The 16,417-nt window shown below is 34.8% G+C and overlaps 3 protein-coding genes across 4 annotated transcripts in view; all 3 read left to right on the top strand.

The window, feature by feature from the left end:
* beat-Ic (beaten path Ic) overlaps nucleotides 1-2,411 on the top strand; it is a 58,325-nt gene extending 55,914 nt beyond the window's left edge. Inside the window, exon 9 of the mRNA XM_068283933.1 lies at nucleotides 1,747-2,411. Within this exon, the coding sequence (XP_068140034.1) occupies nucleotides 1,747-2,411 (665 nt within the window). The remainder of the gene's footprint in view (nucleotides 1-1,746) is intronic.
* A 3,377-nt stretch (nucleotides 2,412-5,788) lies between these two features.
* Nucleotides 5,789-7,237, top strand: LOC137572162 (uncharacterized). 2 transcript variants are annotated; one of them, XR_011031546.1, is made up of 2 exons: nucleotides 5,789-6,409; nucleotides 7,047-7,237. XR_011031546.1 is itself a non-coding variant. In XM_068283932.1 (2 exons), the coding sequence occupies exon 2, from the start codon at nucleotides 7,030-7,032 to the stop codon at nucleotides 7,162-7,164; it is 135 nt and encodes a 44-aa protein (XP_068140033.1). In that variant the 5' UTR covers nucleotides 5,862-6,409; nucleotides 7,011-7,029; the 3' UTR covers nucleotides 7,165-7,237. The 2 variants fall into 2 exon arrangements, 1 of the variants encoding a protein (XP_068140033.1); XM_068283932.1 differs by having other exon boundaries at nucleotides 5,862-6,409; nucleotides 7,011-7,237.
* Nucleotides 7,238-8,074: 837 nt separating this feature from the next.
* On the top strand, nucleotides 8,075-14,488 carry BicC (protein bicaudal C). The gene is given in 10 exon segments (XM_068283931.1): nucleotides 8,075-8,643; nucleotides 8,873-8,922; nucleotides 9,548-9,617; nucleotides 9,689-9,768; nucleotides 9,830-9,976; nucleotides 9,978-10,157; nucleotides 10,219-10,344; nucleotides 10,416-10,797; nucleotides 10,855-12,123; nucleotides 13,516-14,488. Coding segments are annotated over 10 exon segments (2,865 nt in total). The 5' UTR covers nucleotides 8,075-8,330; the 3' UTR covers nucleotides 13,764-14,488.
* The last annotated feature ends 1,929 nt before the right edge of the window (nucleotides 14,489-16,417 follow it).

The raw sequence follows: 16,417 nt of genomic DNA, 5'->3' as shown, positions 1-16,417 counted from the left end.
CCCTATTTCCTTTTTGGTTTTCCTTTAGGAACTCAACACAATTTTAAATACAATTTTTAGCTCAATGCATTTTACATTGTGGTTGTTGTTGTTCTTGATGTTGGTGGGTGTTAAGTAAATGTTGCCTCAAGTAAGTGGCAACACTTTCACAAAAAAAAAAAAAAAAAATATGCAGAAAATTCCATCGTTTGCCCTCAAGCCCAATCATCACATGCTGCCACTCCTAGACACACCCACACACACACCCACACACTCGCATACACGCACGTTCCACAGTCTGGTTCAATTCCGCGACAATCTTTCATGTTCTAAACTTAGTTTATACCAATTGGATTTTCTTGGCATTTGATTCGATAAGCTGGAGCTGCTGCTCGGGTTACTGGCAAAATGTTTATGCTGCAGGAATTTTATTTACATAATTTATGGTACATTTGTATGTGTGTGTGTGTGTTTGTATGGAAGAAATGTAAACGGACACCATTTGCAGTCCAAATATTAGTCCTTTAACAATCTGCATTCAGTGGACAAAATTCTAAGACATTTATTGAAGAGTAATGCTTAAATTTATCCTTTTAAATTGGGATTCCTTTGAGATTTTCAACGAATGTTTTTTGAATCAGAAATAATTTCAACATATTAATGCATAGGGAACTGAAAGCGGAAGTCATTTTCAACTCGTACAAATCAAGAGCTCAAAAATCGTAAAAGACTTGGAAAGTCTAAAGTTTAGTTGTGTTAGCAGTTGACTTTTTCAAATTGTTAAAAGTTGCCAAATACGAATCTGACATGACTCATTGCTTAGTATACCAAGAAAGCAAAAACATATCTAGTCCTTCGACTCAATTGCCATAATAAACATTCCCATTGCTCACGAATCTTTGCCGCAAATGAGTTAAAATTTAAATCCTTTTATCTACTTTTATCTACTACAAACAAATTCAAAAATTCACCCCAGAATCAAAATTGGAATAAAGAATAAGTCTATCAAATGGGCGTAGTTTTACTTTACTAAATGATTTAAAAGTTGGATTTTTCTCAAACTATGAATGAGTGAGAATTGAACTCTTGACAGAATAAGATATTAATATATCAAATTAAAATTATGTAGACTTCGCGTCGCCTTGAAAGAAGATTTACTAATGCAGGTGAATATCATCATTGTTCCTTTTTAATTCGGTTCATTGCTTAAAAAAGAAAGAGATGAAATGAGTTCAACAGTTTGGCTAAAAAATTATCTGTGATTCTGTCAGTCAATGGAAGTAGACCAATCAAGTTTTAGTGTGTGATATAGAAACTCCTTGATACAAACATAAACATTAGTCTAATGAATACTGAAGATAATTCAGTTTCTATATAAGAGTATACAAATATCTGTTCTGTATTATATACCTACAAATTCTTCTCTGATTCAAAGAATCGTAATCGTTTTGTTTTAGGTGTATTTAAAAATGGCAGCTTAGTTTTTATTTCTTTAAGTATAAAAATCTTAGAAGATCTAAATCCCACTAACTTATAATAAATTAGTAAAGGAACTTTAAATAAAATGACTAGAAATAAATCATTTATAATAAGAACCAGATGCAGTCTCCAATATTAAAAGTAATTAATCCGTTTATTTTCAAGTTGTAAATAAATTTGATTAATCAAGCATTCAATTCCCTATTATTAATGACAAACTAATAAATATGTTTTAACAAATGCACTAACGGTAAATGTATCTCTAATTTTCTCTATCTATTTTTGCAGCGGATAGCACATCGGGTGCTTCGACAGCTGCCCATGAAGTCTTTTTGTACACTTGGCTAACGAAACTAACAAAAGTGTTGGGCAACAGGCTAAAGGGGGCGTGGCAATTGCATGATGCATTCGCTTCATGGATTAGCCTTGGAGGTGGAGCAGCAAGTGTCCTATTCTGTTGGCTGTTGGCCCATCAAATTATCGACTGTCAATACACAAAGGCGAAGCAAGTGGAACGACAAACGGCGAAGCAACAGTCATCGTTGGACAGGACGAAGGACATCAAATGCTTTTATAATTGTCAAATGGCAACACTTTGCCATCATCCAGGCAATCTGGCTGAGAACGGGGATACAAATCCGAAAGCGACTGCGAGTGCGGACAACGACACGAATATCGATGCGGCTGCAGTAGCGGATGCGAATGCGAATGCGGATGGCAATATTGCAAGTGTCGTAGTAAACGCTGGCGATGATTTAACTGCCAGGGAACGACATCAGCAGCTGTCAGCGACACTTGCTGCTGTTGGAAAGGATGTGGCTGATACTCGTATGGCAGTGGAAGGGACAGCCAGGGCAATCGGAGTGGAAGTGGGAGTAAAAGTAGCCAGGCTGGATCAACGATTATTGATGACTTGGCGGCGAATAGCAGAGTCGAAGTGCATCTCATGCTGATGCTGAATTGATGATGAAATGCATTTCAAAAAGTAGCTTAAGGTGCTTGCTCCTTTTGCAGCAGCTCCTTCTTCCTTTTCTGCCCTTTTGTTGCATTCATTTCTCTTTGGTTTCCTTTTTGGGGTTTCAATTCGTTCGTTTCGTTTCTTTTCTTTTATAGGTGAAAAATGTGCAATGTATTAATTAATATATGAAAATTAATTGCATTGTGCCAGCTGTTTGTAGTCCTTAAGTTAACACATAAGAGAAAATTAAAGCCAAAAAGAAAATAATAATTTAAGTCAAGCAAACGGAAAGTAAACGAACAGAGAGAAAAAACGAAACGACAAAGACAAAATGTAGTATTATAATATTAATTGATATAAAGCTATTTCCATAATCAATAGGATTAAAAGTCGTTCATTCCCTGTACCCAAATGCAAAAGTTTTACAATGCTCAAAGTCTTTTTAAAAATAATAATACATATTTTTTAAAATTTGTTTTCGAATGACAATGTTTCTTATTGATTTATTCCTACAAAGGCACAAGGATCGAATTTGGCAAACAGAAACCGAATCACGATTGATCCTCTGGCATCTTTTGATGACAGTGAATCAGTTTACTTGATAAAAAACTTTGTATTTCTATCTTGAATCGGCTGTTATACTGATCAAGAATATATATACTTTTTGGGGTCGGAAAAGCTTACTTCTGCCTGTTGCATGAATTTTGTCGACTTTAATTTACCATTTCATCCTATGGGTGCATGGTATAAAAAGGAGTCATAAGAACTCATCATAGGAAGACCATTTTCCCCCAGGACACTTTTATGATAAGAAAATGAACTCATTTAGTAGGTACTCATGTAGTTAGTTTACTTATGTAGTTACTCCGGTTTTCCTAGATTTGTTACTGTATCAAAAGCTTGAACTAATTTGAATGGCTTCCCATGATTAAGAATTTTTTCGAACTTTCTAAATCTTTGCATATTATCAAAATTATTCGGAACTCCGAGTAAGAATTTAAGAACTTTTGTAGTGCTATTTGTAACGTAAGAAGAATTTGATAAAAAAATTAATGGAAAAATGTCCGAGATAACTTTATGCTAATGTTGGGAACAAACTGTTTCGAATGATTCACTTAGATGCCAGCCAAAAGAAATCTCTTAAAGATTAATTTCTTCTAGGAGGAGATAAATTTAATAGCCATTGTCAGCTTTTTTCGTCTAAGAGCGGTTTTTGCCATTCACCTAGTACACTGAGAGATTAGCTCAATAAAAAGTAACGACATCTATTGCATTTGAGTACAGTGTATGAATTGGAGTTATTCTTAATAAGTGTTAAATATGAAAATTGTATCAAGTACGTATCTTTATGTTGTTGAACAATTGCATAAACTATGATAAGTATAAGAAACTTTCTCACAGTGTACAGCAAAGCTTGATGTGAACAAGTTAAACGGCACTTTTGAGCTTCTAAAACTGTAGTGCGTTTAAAAAACAAAAATAAAACTGAGCTTTTTCCCCGATTAAGCCGGCTTGCCAAATCATTCGATTAGGAAGAGAAAATCTGAACATAAGGAGAGCAGATAACAAATCAGATGTAATGTATATATGTAGAAGTTTATGTAACTTGAATCGATATGATATCGATACATAATAGAATCATTGTATAGAAAGGAACTTTTTACGGTTTTGGAAACAGAAATCAAAAAACAAAATTAATTATTTGAAAACCAATTTTTTTTTTTTGGAGACAGAAACATATAAATTATTTTGTTTTGGAAAAAAAAAACATAGAAAAAACTCAAAAAAAAAAAAAAACAGAAATACATAAAAAATTACTTAAAATTTTTGGCAAACAAAAATCCAGCGGTAAATAGTTCCTTTGCCTTTAAATAAAACATGATTAATACTACCAAAAACAGATGTAAATATGAAATGAAACTAAACAAAATAGTAAATTGCAATGTGTAAATGTTAAATATAAATTAATCCAATTATATATGTAGATATAATATGGATTACATGCGCTCAAGATTTGTCTAATCAAAAAGTGTTGTGAAAGTTGTCTTCCCTGAATTTATGTTTCATTTCTTTTCGATATTCAGTTGGAGATTAAATTACATATTTTAATATGGGTTTCAGTTAATTTAAAAAACACATGATAACTAACTTGTTAGTGTATATATAGAAATAAACGAAAAAAAAAAACTTTCAAATATGAATGTATTTTCTTTTAAGTGTTTTAAATATAAAAACCATAAATGTTGATTAACTGCTAAGCTCTAAACAAACAAATAATAATAAAAAAAAAAAAAAGAAAATTAGTTTTAAACATTTGTATTGGAAATCAAAAATGCTGTTTGCATTGAATATAAAATATTCATATCTCAATAATTAAAATAAACTATGCGAAATAAAACCCAAAAAAAGAAATGAAAAGAAAAGCCAACTTAATATGAATCCATGTAAGAACCCTAAGAAATCAAAAACAGTGATGTAAAAAAGTATGCAGCAAGTGGCAAATAATAGAAAAAGTAATCAATGAAAAAAAACAAAATTTACCCATTAACATGAAAGTAAATCATAAAAATATATAGGTAAAGAGATGAGAAATTTAACGCAAATGATAAATGTAAAAAGTAATTTAAAATGCAAACACTTAGTATATTCGGCAATTTGTTTAAACAATAAGCAAGCAAATATACATACACACATACATAAATATATACATAAATATATAAATAAACAATAATAAATATTTAATAACAAAATCATGGTAAAGATTATATTAATTTCTTCTTGGTTCTTCAAAAATTTCAAAACTTCAAGACATTTGAATGTTTTTAAAAAACGATTAACTGAAGCCTCAGCAATGAGCAGTGCCGGATTAAGACAGGTTCGGGCCTGTAGGAGTAAAAAAAAAAGGAATAAGCAAAGTGTTAATCATATTTTAAAGAGTCATTTCTTGCAAAAAATGATTAAACATCTATATCTCGAGATTTTAATGAAGATTAAAAGAAATTATTTTAAATTTTATATAAGGACATGCAATTTCTTAACACTCTCAAAATTTTCTCATTTAGACCTTGAAAAAAATTAGGATTTTTTTGAATATTTTAAAAGCAAAGAAAAGTCTTCATTAAAAACATGATGTTATAAGTAGAGTGAATATTATCCGATTTAAATTTTAATTTAAAATCATTAAAATGAAATAATACTTTCAAAAGTTTGTTAAAGTATGAGAAAATTACAGACTTGCAAAGCTAGGAGAAATTTTCGGAATTTTTGAGTGTTAAAATAACATTTTACAGAGCTCTGACAGGGCGAATCTATTTCTTCTGCCATATACCTAATCCGGCACTGGCCCTTCCTCATGTTACACGTGTTCTAAACTCCCACTATGCAATTTGTGTTGTTGGTCTCCGCTTTTTGGAATTTTGTTCGCTGAAGGTCAGTCGGGACAAGGCTTGGTCTGGAGCCAGTCAAACGCGCTTGAATGACGACGATTGCACACTTCCGAGCTCAAGTCGTTGTATCAAATCAATAAGAAATTCGGGCTTTAAATATTATATGGACAACAACTGTAGTTTTGATTTTGCTTTCATTAACAACACAAAATATTCGTTTTCCCCTACATACAAAACTCCAACATATTTCACATCTCTGTTTTTTTTCCACACACGTTGTTGTTGTTCTCGGTTGTGATAATTAATTTCTTGGTTATAATACAACAAAAATAAAAAATATATATATATAAATATATAACAAAAATTTGGATAAAAGTAGAAGAACGTTTACCCAGTAGCTCCACCACCAACAAAAACTGATTTAACCAATTGACGGAACATATAAAGATTGAACAGATATGCCATACCATACATTTTTTACATGTTATTGTCGCTCATTTTATAATTGATTGTGAAAAAATATCTATATATTTGTTATTGTGCTTCATAGAGGAACGAAAGAAAATAAGATAAAAGAAAGAGAAAAAAGGCAATAAAATATATTGCGGTAAGTTGTACGTCATTTTGGCGCCAAAAATGAATGAAAATGTTGCTAAACTCCATAGCCGAAAAGTTGGCAACATTTCCCTTAAGAGCACGCTGAATGTTGAGCAACATTCTGCCATAAATGTTGCTGAAAAGTTGCGATCTATTTCTCTTTCGATAGTTCCTATCGACTTGCCATTTATGGCAAATCTCTCTCTAACTTTAACTATAATATTTGTTTTGTTTTGCCTCTCTCCCGGTTCATTGACCCAGCAACAACAATTTCCTTGAGCCTTGCTGGAGAAGGCCACCTCATTTATCCCATTGGTTGCTGCCTGCCCAGAGCAATTTGCTTAGATCAAGTACAGTAAATTTTGCAAAAGAAATTTTTTGTTTCCTACCTCCGGCAGAACTTGGTCTCCAGACCAATGTCTGTTCATTTCAGTTGCCTTTTAGTAGTGCTTGCAAGTGGTAGCAATAGAGAACAAATTTTGACGCCCAAAAAAGCATATAGAAAATTATCCCCCCTACTAGAGAAAAAAAGAAAGAAATTTCAACGAAATCCTCGAATCCTTTCATTTATTATTTCACTTTTGAAATATATGTAGAAACCTTTTGCCTAGATTTCATCGATAAATATAAATGCCTTTCGTCGAAAGATTTCAACAAATACGGAATTTTGTTATGAACGTTTGTCTTATCGAGGCCATACAATTTGTCCAGGACCTAACGCATGCCATCTGTTTGGACTTTCGTGGTTTATTCAATCCCATCTAGAGGAAAGAAAGTAACAAAGGAGGAAGAGAGGAGAACGAAAGTAGCAAAGAAACCCTGAGATTTTCAAACCAAACTTATAAAAGGTAAGAGAAAGTAAAGAAAATTACCGTAAATTTTGTCTTACTTGCTTCATTTTCGTCTACATAAGAAGGAAAGTGTAACAAAAAAAGGAAAAGAAACCTCATGGTAGGCAATTCCCACCAAAGTCTAAGAGGTTATGTGTAGGTCCCAGAGATATAGTAGAAGATTCAACTGAACAAAGAAATGATTAATATAGTAGAGGATTTGAGTGAACAAAATATTTCACTAGGTTATTTCTTGATATATTATAAAAGTTTAATATTTTAAGCAAAATGGCGTTGCAATGGAATACTTTGAATCGAATTTTTTTATTAAAAAAGTTTTACTTTAAAATTAAATTGGATTTCTACCTTGTCTAGGGAACAAATATTTGGCCCTTCTTAGACTTTCTAGACTTTCTTATTTAAAATCCAAGTCTGATTCATTTTATTGGAATATTTTCCATAAACTAACAAATTTATTTAAAGTCTAGCTAGTAAAATGTCTTCAATTTTTGGACCATTAGTTTCACTTTAAAATAAATAAAAAATTATAAACCAAAGCCACATTTTTCCCTATGTAATTTGTCGCAACCACATGGAAAGAACAACTTAAGCACTTCCAGTTTTGAGATTCTACTTCCTCTTAAATTTGGCCAATAATTTTATTAACCAAAACTAGATTTAACAATAACTTAAGCAATTATTTGATATAGGTAACCTTAGGAGAAAATTTAAATGGCCTTAAATGTTAGCTTAAGTTAACTATAATTACAGTTCTAGTTTAGTTTGTTCCTTGATATGACTGCAAATAACATTGCACTCTTCATTTATCTATAACTTTCAGCTGCAACTCATCAATTACATCACACTCTAATCGCTGACCAAAAATAAAACCAAATCGACCCACAAATCGACATCTACAACATAAACAACGACCCAATCCCTTAAAAAACGGACAGTGTAACGACATTTTTTGTGCTTGGTTTTAAAAACTCAACGATTCACACCACACACACACACACCAAAAACTTCATAGATATCAAACATCACACACCCTTTTGATAATCATCTCCGATCCAATTCGATCCCATCAAATAACCAATCATGCTTTCTTGCGCCTCATTCAACAAATTGCTCTATCCCACGGCAGCAGGTGGTAGTGTTACGCCTGTAACTAGTGGTAAATCACCACTTTTGGGATCATTAGCCAATCTCCCTTTGGCCACGGGACCGGCAGGAAATCCGGTTGGTGGTGGCAGTGGAGCACCAAGTGAAACGCAGAGCGAGATTTCCTCGGTGGACAGTGATTGGAGTGACATACGTGCCATTGCATTGAAATTGGGCGTACAAAATCCGGACGAACTGCATACGGAACGTTTCAAGGTTGATAGACAGAAACTTGAGCAATTTATAACGGGTAAGTGAAAGTGCTTCCTATATCCATTCATCCAGAGTTGAAAAGTTCCTATTTCAAATTTCTGTAACTTGTCAACACTGTCAGCATTCGGGGAATGTGCAGTGTTTGAAACTATGAAAACTAAAATATTCTCCACCATGTGCATTGCATTCGTTCGCACAAACAACCATTGAACTATTTTCCGAATTTGTTATCTAAAACGGTTCTAATATCATGTTTCTATTCACAGCCGACAGCGCCATTGAAGGCATGAATGGTGCAGAGTATTTCTTTAACGACGTAAGTAAAACTACATATGTATGTTTAAACAGGCATAACAATGGCAACGTCAATAAACGCTTACATAAGATTTCGGTTATTAGTTTTCGATGCTTCTCACCTAGCAACTAACGATGAAGAATTTTTATGAATATGGCTAACTTTTCTAAGCTATGTAAATTTGATTCTGCGTACTTGATCTTTGAAAAACAGCGTTTTCATAACCTTTAAGATTAGTCTTTAAAATCACAGGATGGACAGTTAATAATGTCTTCAGGAACTCAAATCGTTTTGAGTTTTTCATTTAAAAACCTCTAAAAAGTCTTAAACATATTTTCGAATACTTTGAAAATTTGATCAATATTTTAGTATTTAATGTCATTGCCAAATTTATAATAATTTAAAAAATATTTTGTAGTTAATCAGTAGGCTTGGCTATTTTACTGAATTCAGTCACAGAATTAAGTTGTATTAGTCGTTTCTATTTGTTAGTATTAAAAACAGAATTCCCAAGTGACAAAATTTTTTTTTTTTTTTTACCAACCAAAATCTAATCGTACATAAATTTTAGTGCAAAGGAAAAATTGTAGGTGTTTTAAAATGTACATTTAATTATTTTATTATATACAAATGCCAATTTCTTTAGATCATGAACACTACGGATACCTATGTAAGCTGGCCTTGCAGACTGAAGATCGGTGCCAAGAGCAAAAAGGGTGAGGAAGAGAGAATCCATTAAACCCGTCGTCGGTGGCGTAACAGAAAGAGAATTGTCCTTTAATTTCAGATCCCCATGTGCGTATCGTGGGTAAAGTGGAAGAGGTATCCCGGGCTAAGGAACGTATTCTTGGCAGTCTGGACTCTCGGGTATGTTTCTATAGAAAATTCGAATTAATTTTCTAGTGACTAATCCATAAAACACACACAGGGGACTCGTGTGATCATGAAAATGGATGTCAGCTATACGGATCATTCTTATATCATTGGACGCGGCGGCAACAATATTAAACGCATCATGGACGACACTCACACCCATATACATTTCCCCGATTCGAATCGTTCGAATCCGACAGAAAAAATCAAATCAGGTATCGCTGTGCGGTAGCCTGGAGGGTGTCGAGCGTGCTCGTGCCTTGGTTAGATTGTCCACACCCTTACTCATCTCATTTGAGATGCCTGTGATGGGTCCAAATAAACCGCAACCGGATCATGAGACACCCTATATCAAAATGATTGAAAGCAAGTTCAATGTGCAGGTAAGTAGTCAGTGTGTAGAACGGTATCTACATATATACAAATCTATTCATTCTCTATTAGGTCATATTTTCTACGCGTCCAAAATTACATACATCCTTAGTATTGGTCAAGGGTTCGGAAAAGGAATCAGCACAAGTGCGAGATGCTACACAACTATTGATTAATTTTGCATGTGAAAGCATTGCAGTAAGTTTATATTATATATAATTATATATCGCATATTATTCATCGGTTTTCGGTTTTCTATTTCATTTTAGAGCCAGATTCTTGTTAATGTACAGATGGAAATATCGCCACAACATCATGAGATTGTTAAGGGCAAAAATAATGTCAATCTTTTAAGCATTATGGAACGTACTCAAACCAAAATCATTTTTCCGGATTTGAGTGACATGAATGTGAAGCCATTGAAGAAGTCACAAGTGACGATCAGCGGACGCATTGATGATGTCTATAAGGCGCGACAACAATTGCTTGGCAATTTGCCTGTAGCATTGATATTTGACTTTCCGGACAATCAAAACGATGCCTCCGATATAATGAGTTTAAATACCAAGTATGGAGTGCTAATTACCCTACGTCAGAAGCAACGCCAAAGCACTTTGGCCATTGTAATAAAGGGTTTGGAAAAGTTCATAGGTGAGTATCTCTACCCCCTCCTGTCTGACTCCTTTCTTTTATATATTTCGTTTATAGATAAAATCTATGAAGCTCGCCAGGAGATTCTATGCCTGTCCTCGACAGCAATTCAACCCGTTATTCCCGAACACTATTTTATGCCCAAAGATAAAGATTTGAATTTAGCGTATCGCTCACAATTGACAGCATTGTTGGGCGGTTATTCGGACAGTTTGAAATCGCCGCCTGGTTTGCTGCCGCCTGGTCTGTCCAATCAATTGACGCCCTATGCGAATAACAATCATTTGTTGCTAAATGCCAATGCATCGGTTAATGGCAGTGGAGGTGGAGGATTGTCCACACCAACTGGCATCTGTGCGCCAACACAGAAATATATGCAGATGCATAACAATTTTCAACAGGCACAGGCACAGGCTCAAGCGCAGCAGCAGCAGCAGCAACAACAACATGTCCAACAGGTTGCACCACGACAATCAGTGGTGGCCAATAATAATTATTTACAAGTACCAGGATCAAAACCACCACTGAATGTTGGTAGCAACACGGTGAATGTATCGCCACGCAATAGCTGTTCACAGAATACGAGCGGGTATCAGAGTTTTAGCAGCAGCACAACATCGTTGGAGCAATCCTATCCGCCATATGCCCAATTACAGGCTACGGTATCTTCGACATCATCTTCTTCGAGTTGTGCCAATCGAGCACATTATTCACCAGATTCCACTTATAGCAGTGAAGGAGGAGGCGGTGGCTTGGGCATGGGAGCCAGCGCGCGTCTCGGAAGACGTCTCAGCGATGGTGTCCTCTTGGGTCTAAGCAATGCCGCCGGAGGTGTTGCTGGCTCGATGGGTGCTGTCGGTGGAGGTGGTGGTGCCCATTTATTGCCGGGCAGTGCCGAAAGCTATCGTAGTCTGCACTACGATTTGGCCGGAAATGGTGTTGGTGGCGGTGGTGCTGCTGGTGGTGGTAAGCAACACCAGCAGTTAACTCATCGTGCTTTTGATTTCGATATGAAGCGGGCGTTCGGTTTCAAGGCCATGGAACGTACGCCCGTGGCTGGTGAATTGCGTACTCCCACCCCGGCATGGCTGGGTATGGGTCTAAGCCGCACCTCGCCGGCTCCCATTGAGACGGTGGACGACGGTTTGGCTTCCGGTCAGGGCTGGCGTATGCCAGCACCACCCCCACTCGGTTTGGGATCGCCCTATGGAGTGAGTGCGACTACTGGACTATTAGATGCCACGCCCGTCAATCGACGTATGCAATTGTCACAGCACAAGGACATACAGACGCTATTGACAAGTCTGGGCTTGGAGCATTACATAAGTGAGTAGAACAAGACTTGCTATTTAAAGCCATCCACTTTCAACTGCCTTTGCCAATGCAAATATAAGTGAGAGTTAGTTACGGCGTTCAAACCTGATTTTATAAGTATATACCCCTTGCGCTTAGTGCCCTTATATAGTTATCCGAGAGAAAGATTCGTTCGTTTTCGTTTTAACCGAATGACTTTGTAATATATATAACTATTGTGCAAATATATACTATAAAGTCGCTAATAGTAAATTTCAGATTCTTTTATTTATCACACTTGGCCAAATGTAATTTGGGATATAGAAATCCAATTGGTCTGATTGAAAAAGCCTCAAGATCGTCAATAATCAATTTAAAATTCCAAATAATTGCCTTAGCTAACTCCACTTCTATTTAGGTGGACATTAATAGTACTTAAAAAGGACAAGCAGTCCGAGTTTTCAGATTCATTTAACCAAACTGTAGTTAGTACTAAATAGTGTTAATTGTCTCTTATAAATAGAAAAATGAATTCAAAATTTTCTATGAAACTGATGAAAAACAAGTAGTACGATTTTCCAGAGTATTTCCAAGGGAATTTAAACAAAGTGTATTTAGTAGAACTTAATGAGAGTTTGAGCGGGTTGAGCGAGAGTTAAATGTCATAACATTTTAGAACAATTTTTAAAAAATATATTGCCTAGGCTTAGTATTATCTTATTTTATTATCAAAGTATAAGAACATTATTCATTATCAATAGAACATGACTTATTTAGACTCATGATGAAAACAAACCCCTAACATTCTACTTCATTCGACTCTATCGAAATCTTTTTCAACGCACTCCACAATTGTCGATTCTCCTCACATTTTTCTGTTGCCGCCTGATTCTATAGCTCACCCCACAAGATATCGATGAGATTCAGATCAGGAGACTGTATATTAAATCAAAATTTGAAGGGTTTTAACTTTAAAGTCATTGAATGAGAGCAAAACATAATTAGAGATATTTGGCGTCCTAGAAACTAAGGTACTAGTATGTCTTCTCCAAGGGTTTTAACTGTTATATCCTTATCTAAAGAAAAATTGCATTGGAGTAGGATTTTTCATAGAGAAAGAGCTCAGGAAAATAGGATAACAATCTATAAAGATAACTTGGTTAACTTGAATTAAAATTAGTTAAAGAAAGATAATTTAAAATTTTATATGCTTAATTATTATTATATAATCAAGGTTTCTCTTTAAACAAGAGTTCCAAGTCAAAGAAACCTATACTAATATTGAATGGAGAATGGAAAGAATGGAAACTATTGATTGTCTTAACTAACTGCTTACTAGTTTTCTTAAATTCAATATAAATATTTGTCATTAGTATAGATTTTCGTAAACAATTCTTAATTATATTCTCTCTTATTTACTTCCAGAAATTTTCGTTCTTAACGAAATCGATTTGGAAATGTTCACCACTTTGACTGAGGAGAATCTGATGGAGCTAGGTATCACAGCGTTTGGAGCTCGCAAGAAGCTGCTGACGGCCATACACACGCTGCTGGCTAACGAGGCTGCCTGCAGCAGCATGCCCAGCAGCAGCTCCTCGCAGAATTCCTCATCGCCGCGATTCTCAGGCAGTGCTGCACCCGGCGCTGAGCGTCGTCCCTCGAATCAGTGGTGAATCAATCCAGAACGAACCAACTAAATCATCACATTTTTCAACTTACACCTCCTATACCTACACTTTTTTTTTTTTTTTTTTTTGCATGCCCGTTTAATTTAATTTATTTTTGTAATTGTAAGCTTTCGCTATACTATGTTAGGTCGCTTGCCGTATTTAGGGAAACGAGGAAAATGAGAGACTTACTATATAACGACTTTTCTGTACTCTACAAAGAAAAAAAACTAATGTAAAAAAGCTTGTGATTTTTGTCAGAATTTCACAATTATGCTTGACCTTGACTTATACTCGTATTTGTACTAAAACAAAAAATAGAAAGTTGCAAAGAATCGCCAAACAGAATGTGGCCAAAGCAGTTAAAAAATCGGCTTGCTGCCTGACAATAGGTAGTATGTAATTTTTAAGCAACTAATTTATTTCGAAATTATTTATATATTGTAAAACAACCACAAAACAAATATTTTGAATTATTTATGAAATTTAACCACACATAAAGGAGAAACCCCCGCCCAAAAAAATTAGTAAATATCCTACACAAAAACACATACCAATATATCAGTTTATAATTGTTATTGTAAGAAATGAATTTGTGTAAATGAAAAATTGGAGAAACGCCCCAAAAAGAATATATATATATTTTGGCTTGTACTAAGAGTGAAATTCGAAAGGAAAAAAAAAAACATACATATTTAATATGGAATAAATTGATGTACGCATATGAAAAATTTGTATTTTGAAATAGAGAGCTCCTTTTTGGATGTCCGGGAATAAGTAGGTATGTACATATAACTTTATCTTTCAGCTACGAATGCTCGTGTTTTCTATATCCTTTGCAAAAAAGCTGGGAGTTTTTCTGATCTATGAAAAAGCATAGAAGAGATCTCTTTTGGATCTTGGCCAAACATGAAACTGATATTTTCTTTGGAAAGCTAAGTTCGTTACGAAAATTATTGATTATTTTTATCATGCAGTGAGATTTCATATTAAAGAATAATGTATATATGTATAGACTTTTATTTTGAAGCCAAGTACTCTCCATTATATCATTATGATAGAGTCTGATTCAGTCTATAGGGTTCAAGATTGTTTAGAACAAGCTTAATAGCTATCTATTGGAAAGAGTTAATGGGGACTTGGATGGATATAACAGACTTTACACTTTGTTCGTCAAATCTTCAATTAGTGTTCAATCTGTAAATTAAAGTTAACCCTTTAACATACTATTATAAAAAGTGGTCTATATACGATACAAAAAAGGATTCAAAACTGACATCTCTAATTCTCAAAATCAGGACTTGAAATTCCTTTCCAAGTAAAGATGCAAGCTATGTATTCATGAAGCCTTCAAAATCAGAATCGACAAATAGATCAGAGACAGGAACACCGTTCGCGTTCTAAAATCCAATCAAAAGGTATATTGAAACTGCATCTTAAATATAAATTTATTGTTTTTAAATTTAAACATAAATTAAAATAAAAAAAAACGCAAACTAAAATTTAAATTATTTGAAGCGAAGAGAGCTTCAAGTAGATAAAAATAAATAATCTTGTCTTAACAATGATAAAAAAGTTGTCAAATTTCGTGTCAGAAAATGGGATCAAATGGCTTGCATGGCTTTTTGGTATAGGGGAGATGGTATGATATATCCTCCATCCAACCCAACATATGATTGGATATCAGCGATTTTTAAAATTTTTTTTTTTTTTTTTTAACGTTTAATATATATTTGTTGAATCTACTCTTAAATTAGAGCCTAACAACAAGTTTGAGATATTTTTCTTAATCTAGTACTTAAGATAAATCCTGGGGATATTGCAGGCGGCCCGAATCACTTGTTATTGGGTTGGTCTGTCATTTCTTTTAAGACGAGTTCTATTATTAGTTCGCGTAAGGGAATTGGCAAGAACATTTGGGTGTGCATCCAGTTTCGCAGAATACTTTAGTTGTTGACTACCTATTTCAGATTTTACGCTAGGTATATTTAGATCATTTTGAATGTTGTCGTTCCGTATGTACCACGGGGCCCCCGTGATTGATCTTAAAATTTTCGACTGCGCTCTTTGTATAATATCGACATTGCTGGTACTTGCCTTCCCCCATAGTACGGCTCCGTAAGTCCAGATGGGTTTCAGTACGGTGTTGTATAGGAGGACTTTATATTCCAGACGTAGAGGGGACCGAGCATTGATGATCCAATGTAGGCTACTTGCTTTCAGTTTAAGCTGTGACTTTTTTGCTTCGATGTGCTTGCGCCAAGTTAGTCTTCTGTCTAGGTGGATGCCAAGGTAAGTGACATCCTCGGCTTGAGGAACTGGTACGTTGTTTAGGATTAGAGCTGGACAGATTCTTTTGTTAAGCGTAAATGTAACATGTTTGCATTTCTGCTCGTTGACCCGGATACGCCAGGTTGCTAGCCATTCCTCTACCACCTTGAGGTGTTCCTCTAATTTTGCAGAGGCTTGTATTGGGCATTTGGATCTGCTGAGGATTGCCGTGTCATCGGCAAAAGTGGACGTTGTGAGTCCTAAACTCGTTGGTAAGTCTGCAGTGTACAGTAGGTAGAGCAATGGGCCGAGTACACTGCCTTGCGGTACACCAGCTTTGATTTCAAAATCAGCCGAGACGGAGCCATTACATCTTACAGCGAATTGCC

The sequence above is a fragment of the Drosophila tropicalis genome, unplaced genomic scaffold (assembly GCF_018151085.1).
Source record: "Drosophila tropicalis isolate 14030-0801.00 unplaced genomic scaffold, ASM1815108v1 contig_237, whole genome shotgun sequence".
NCBI lineage: Eukaryota > Metazoa > Arthropoda > Insecta > Diptera > Drosophilidae > Drosophila > Drosophila tropicalis.
The sequence above is the reverse complement of the archived record's forward strand: the minus strand, read 5'-3'. Positions and strand labels throughout refer to the sequence as shown.

Excerpts from the sequence above, each read along its gene's own strand:
- LOC137572162 (XM_068283932.1), top strand. The coding sequence starts at position 7,030 with ATGCCTTTCGTCGAAAGATTTCAACAAATACGGAATTTTGTTATGAAC.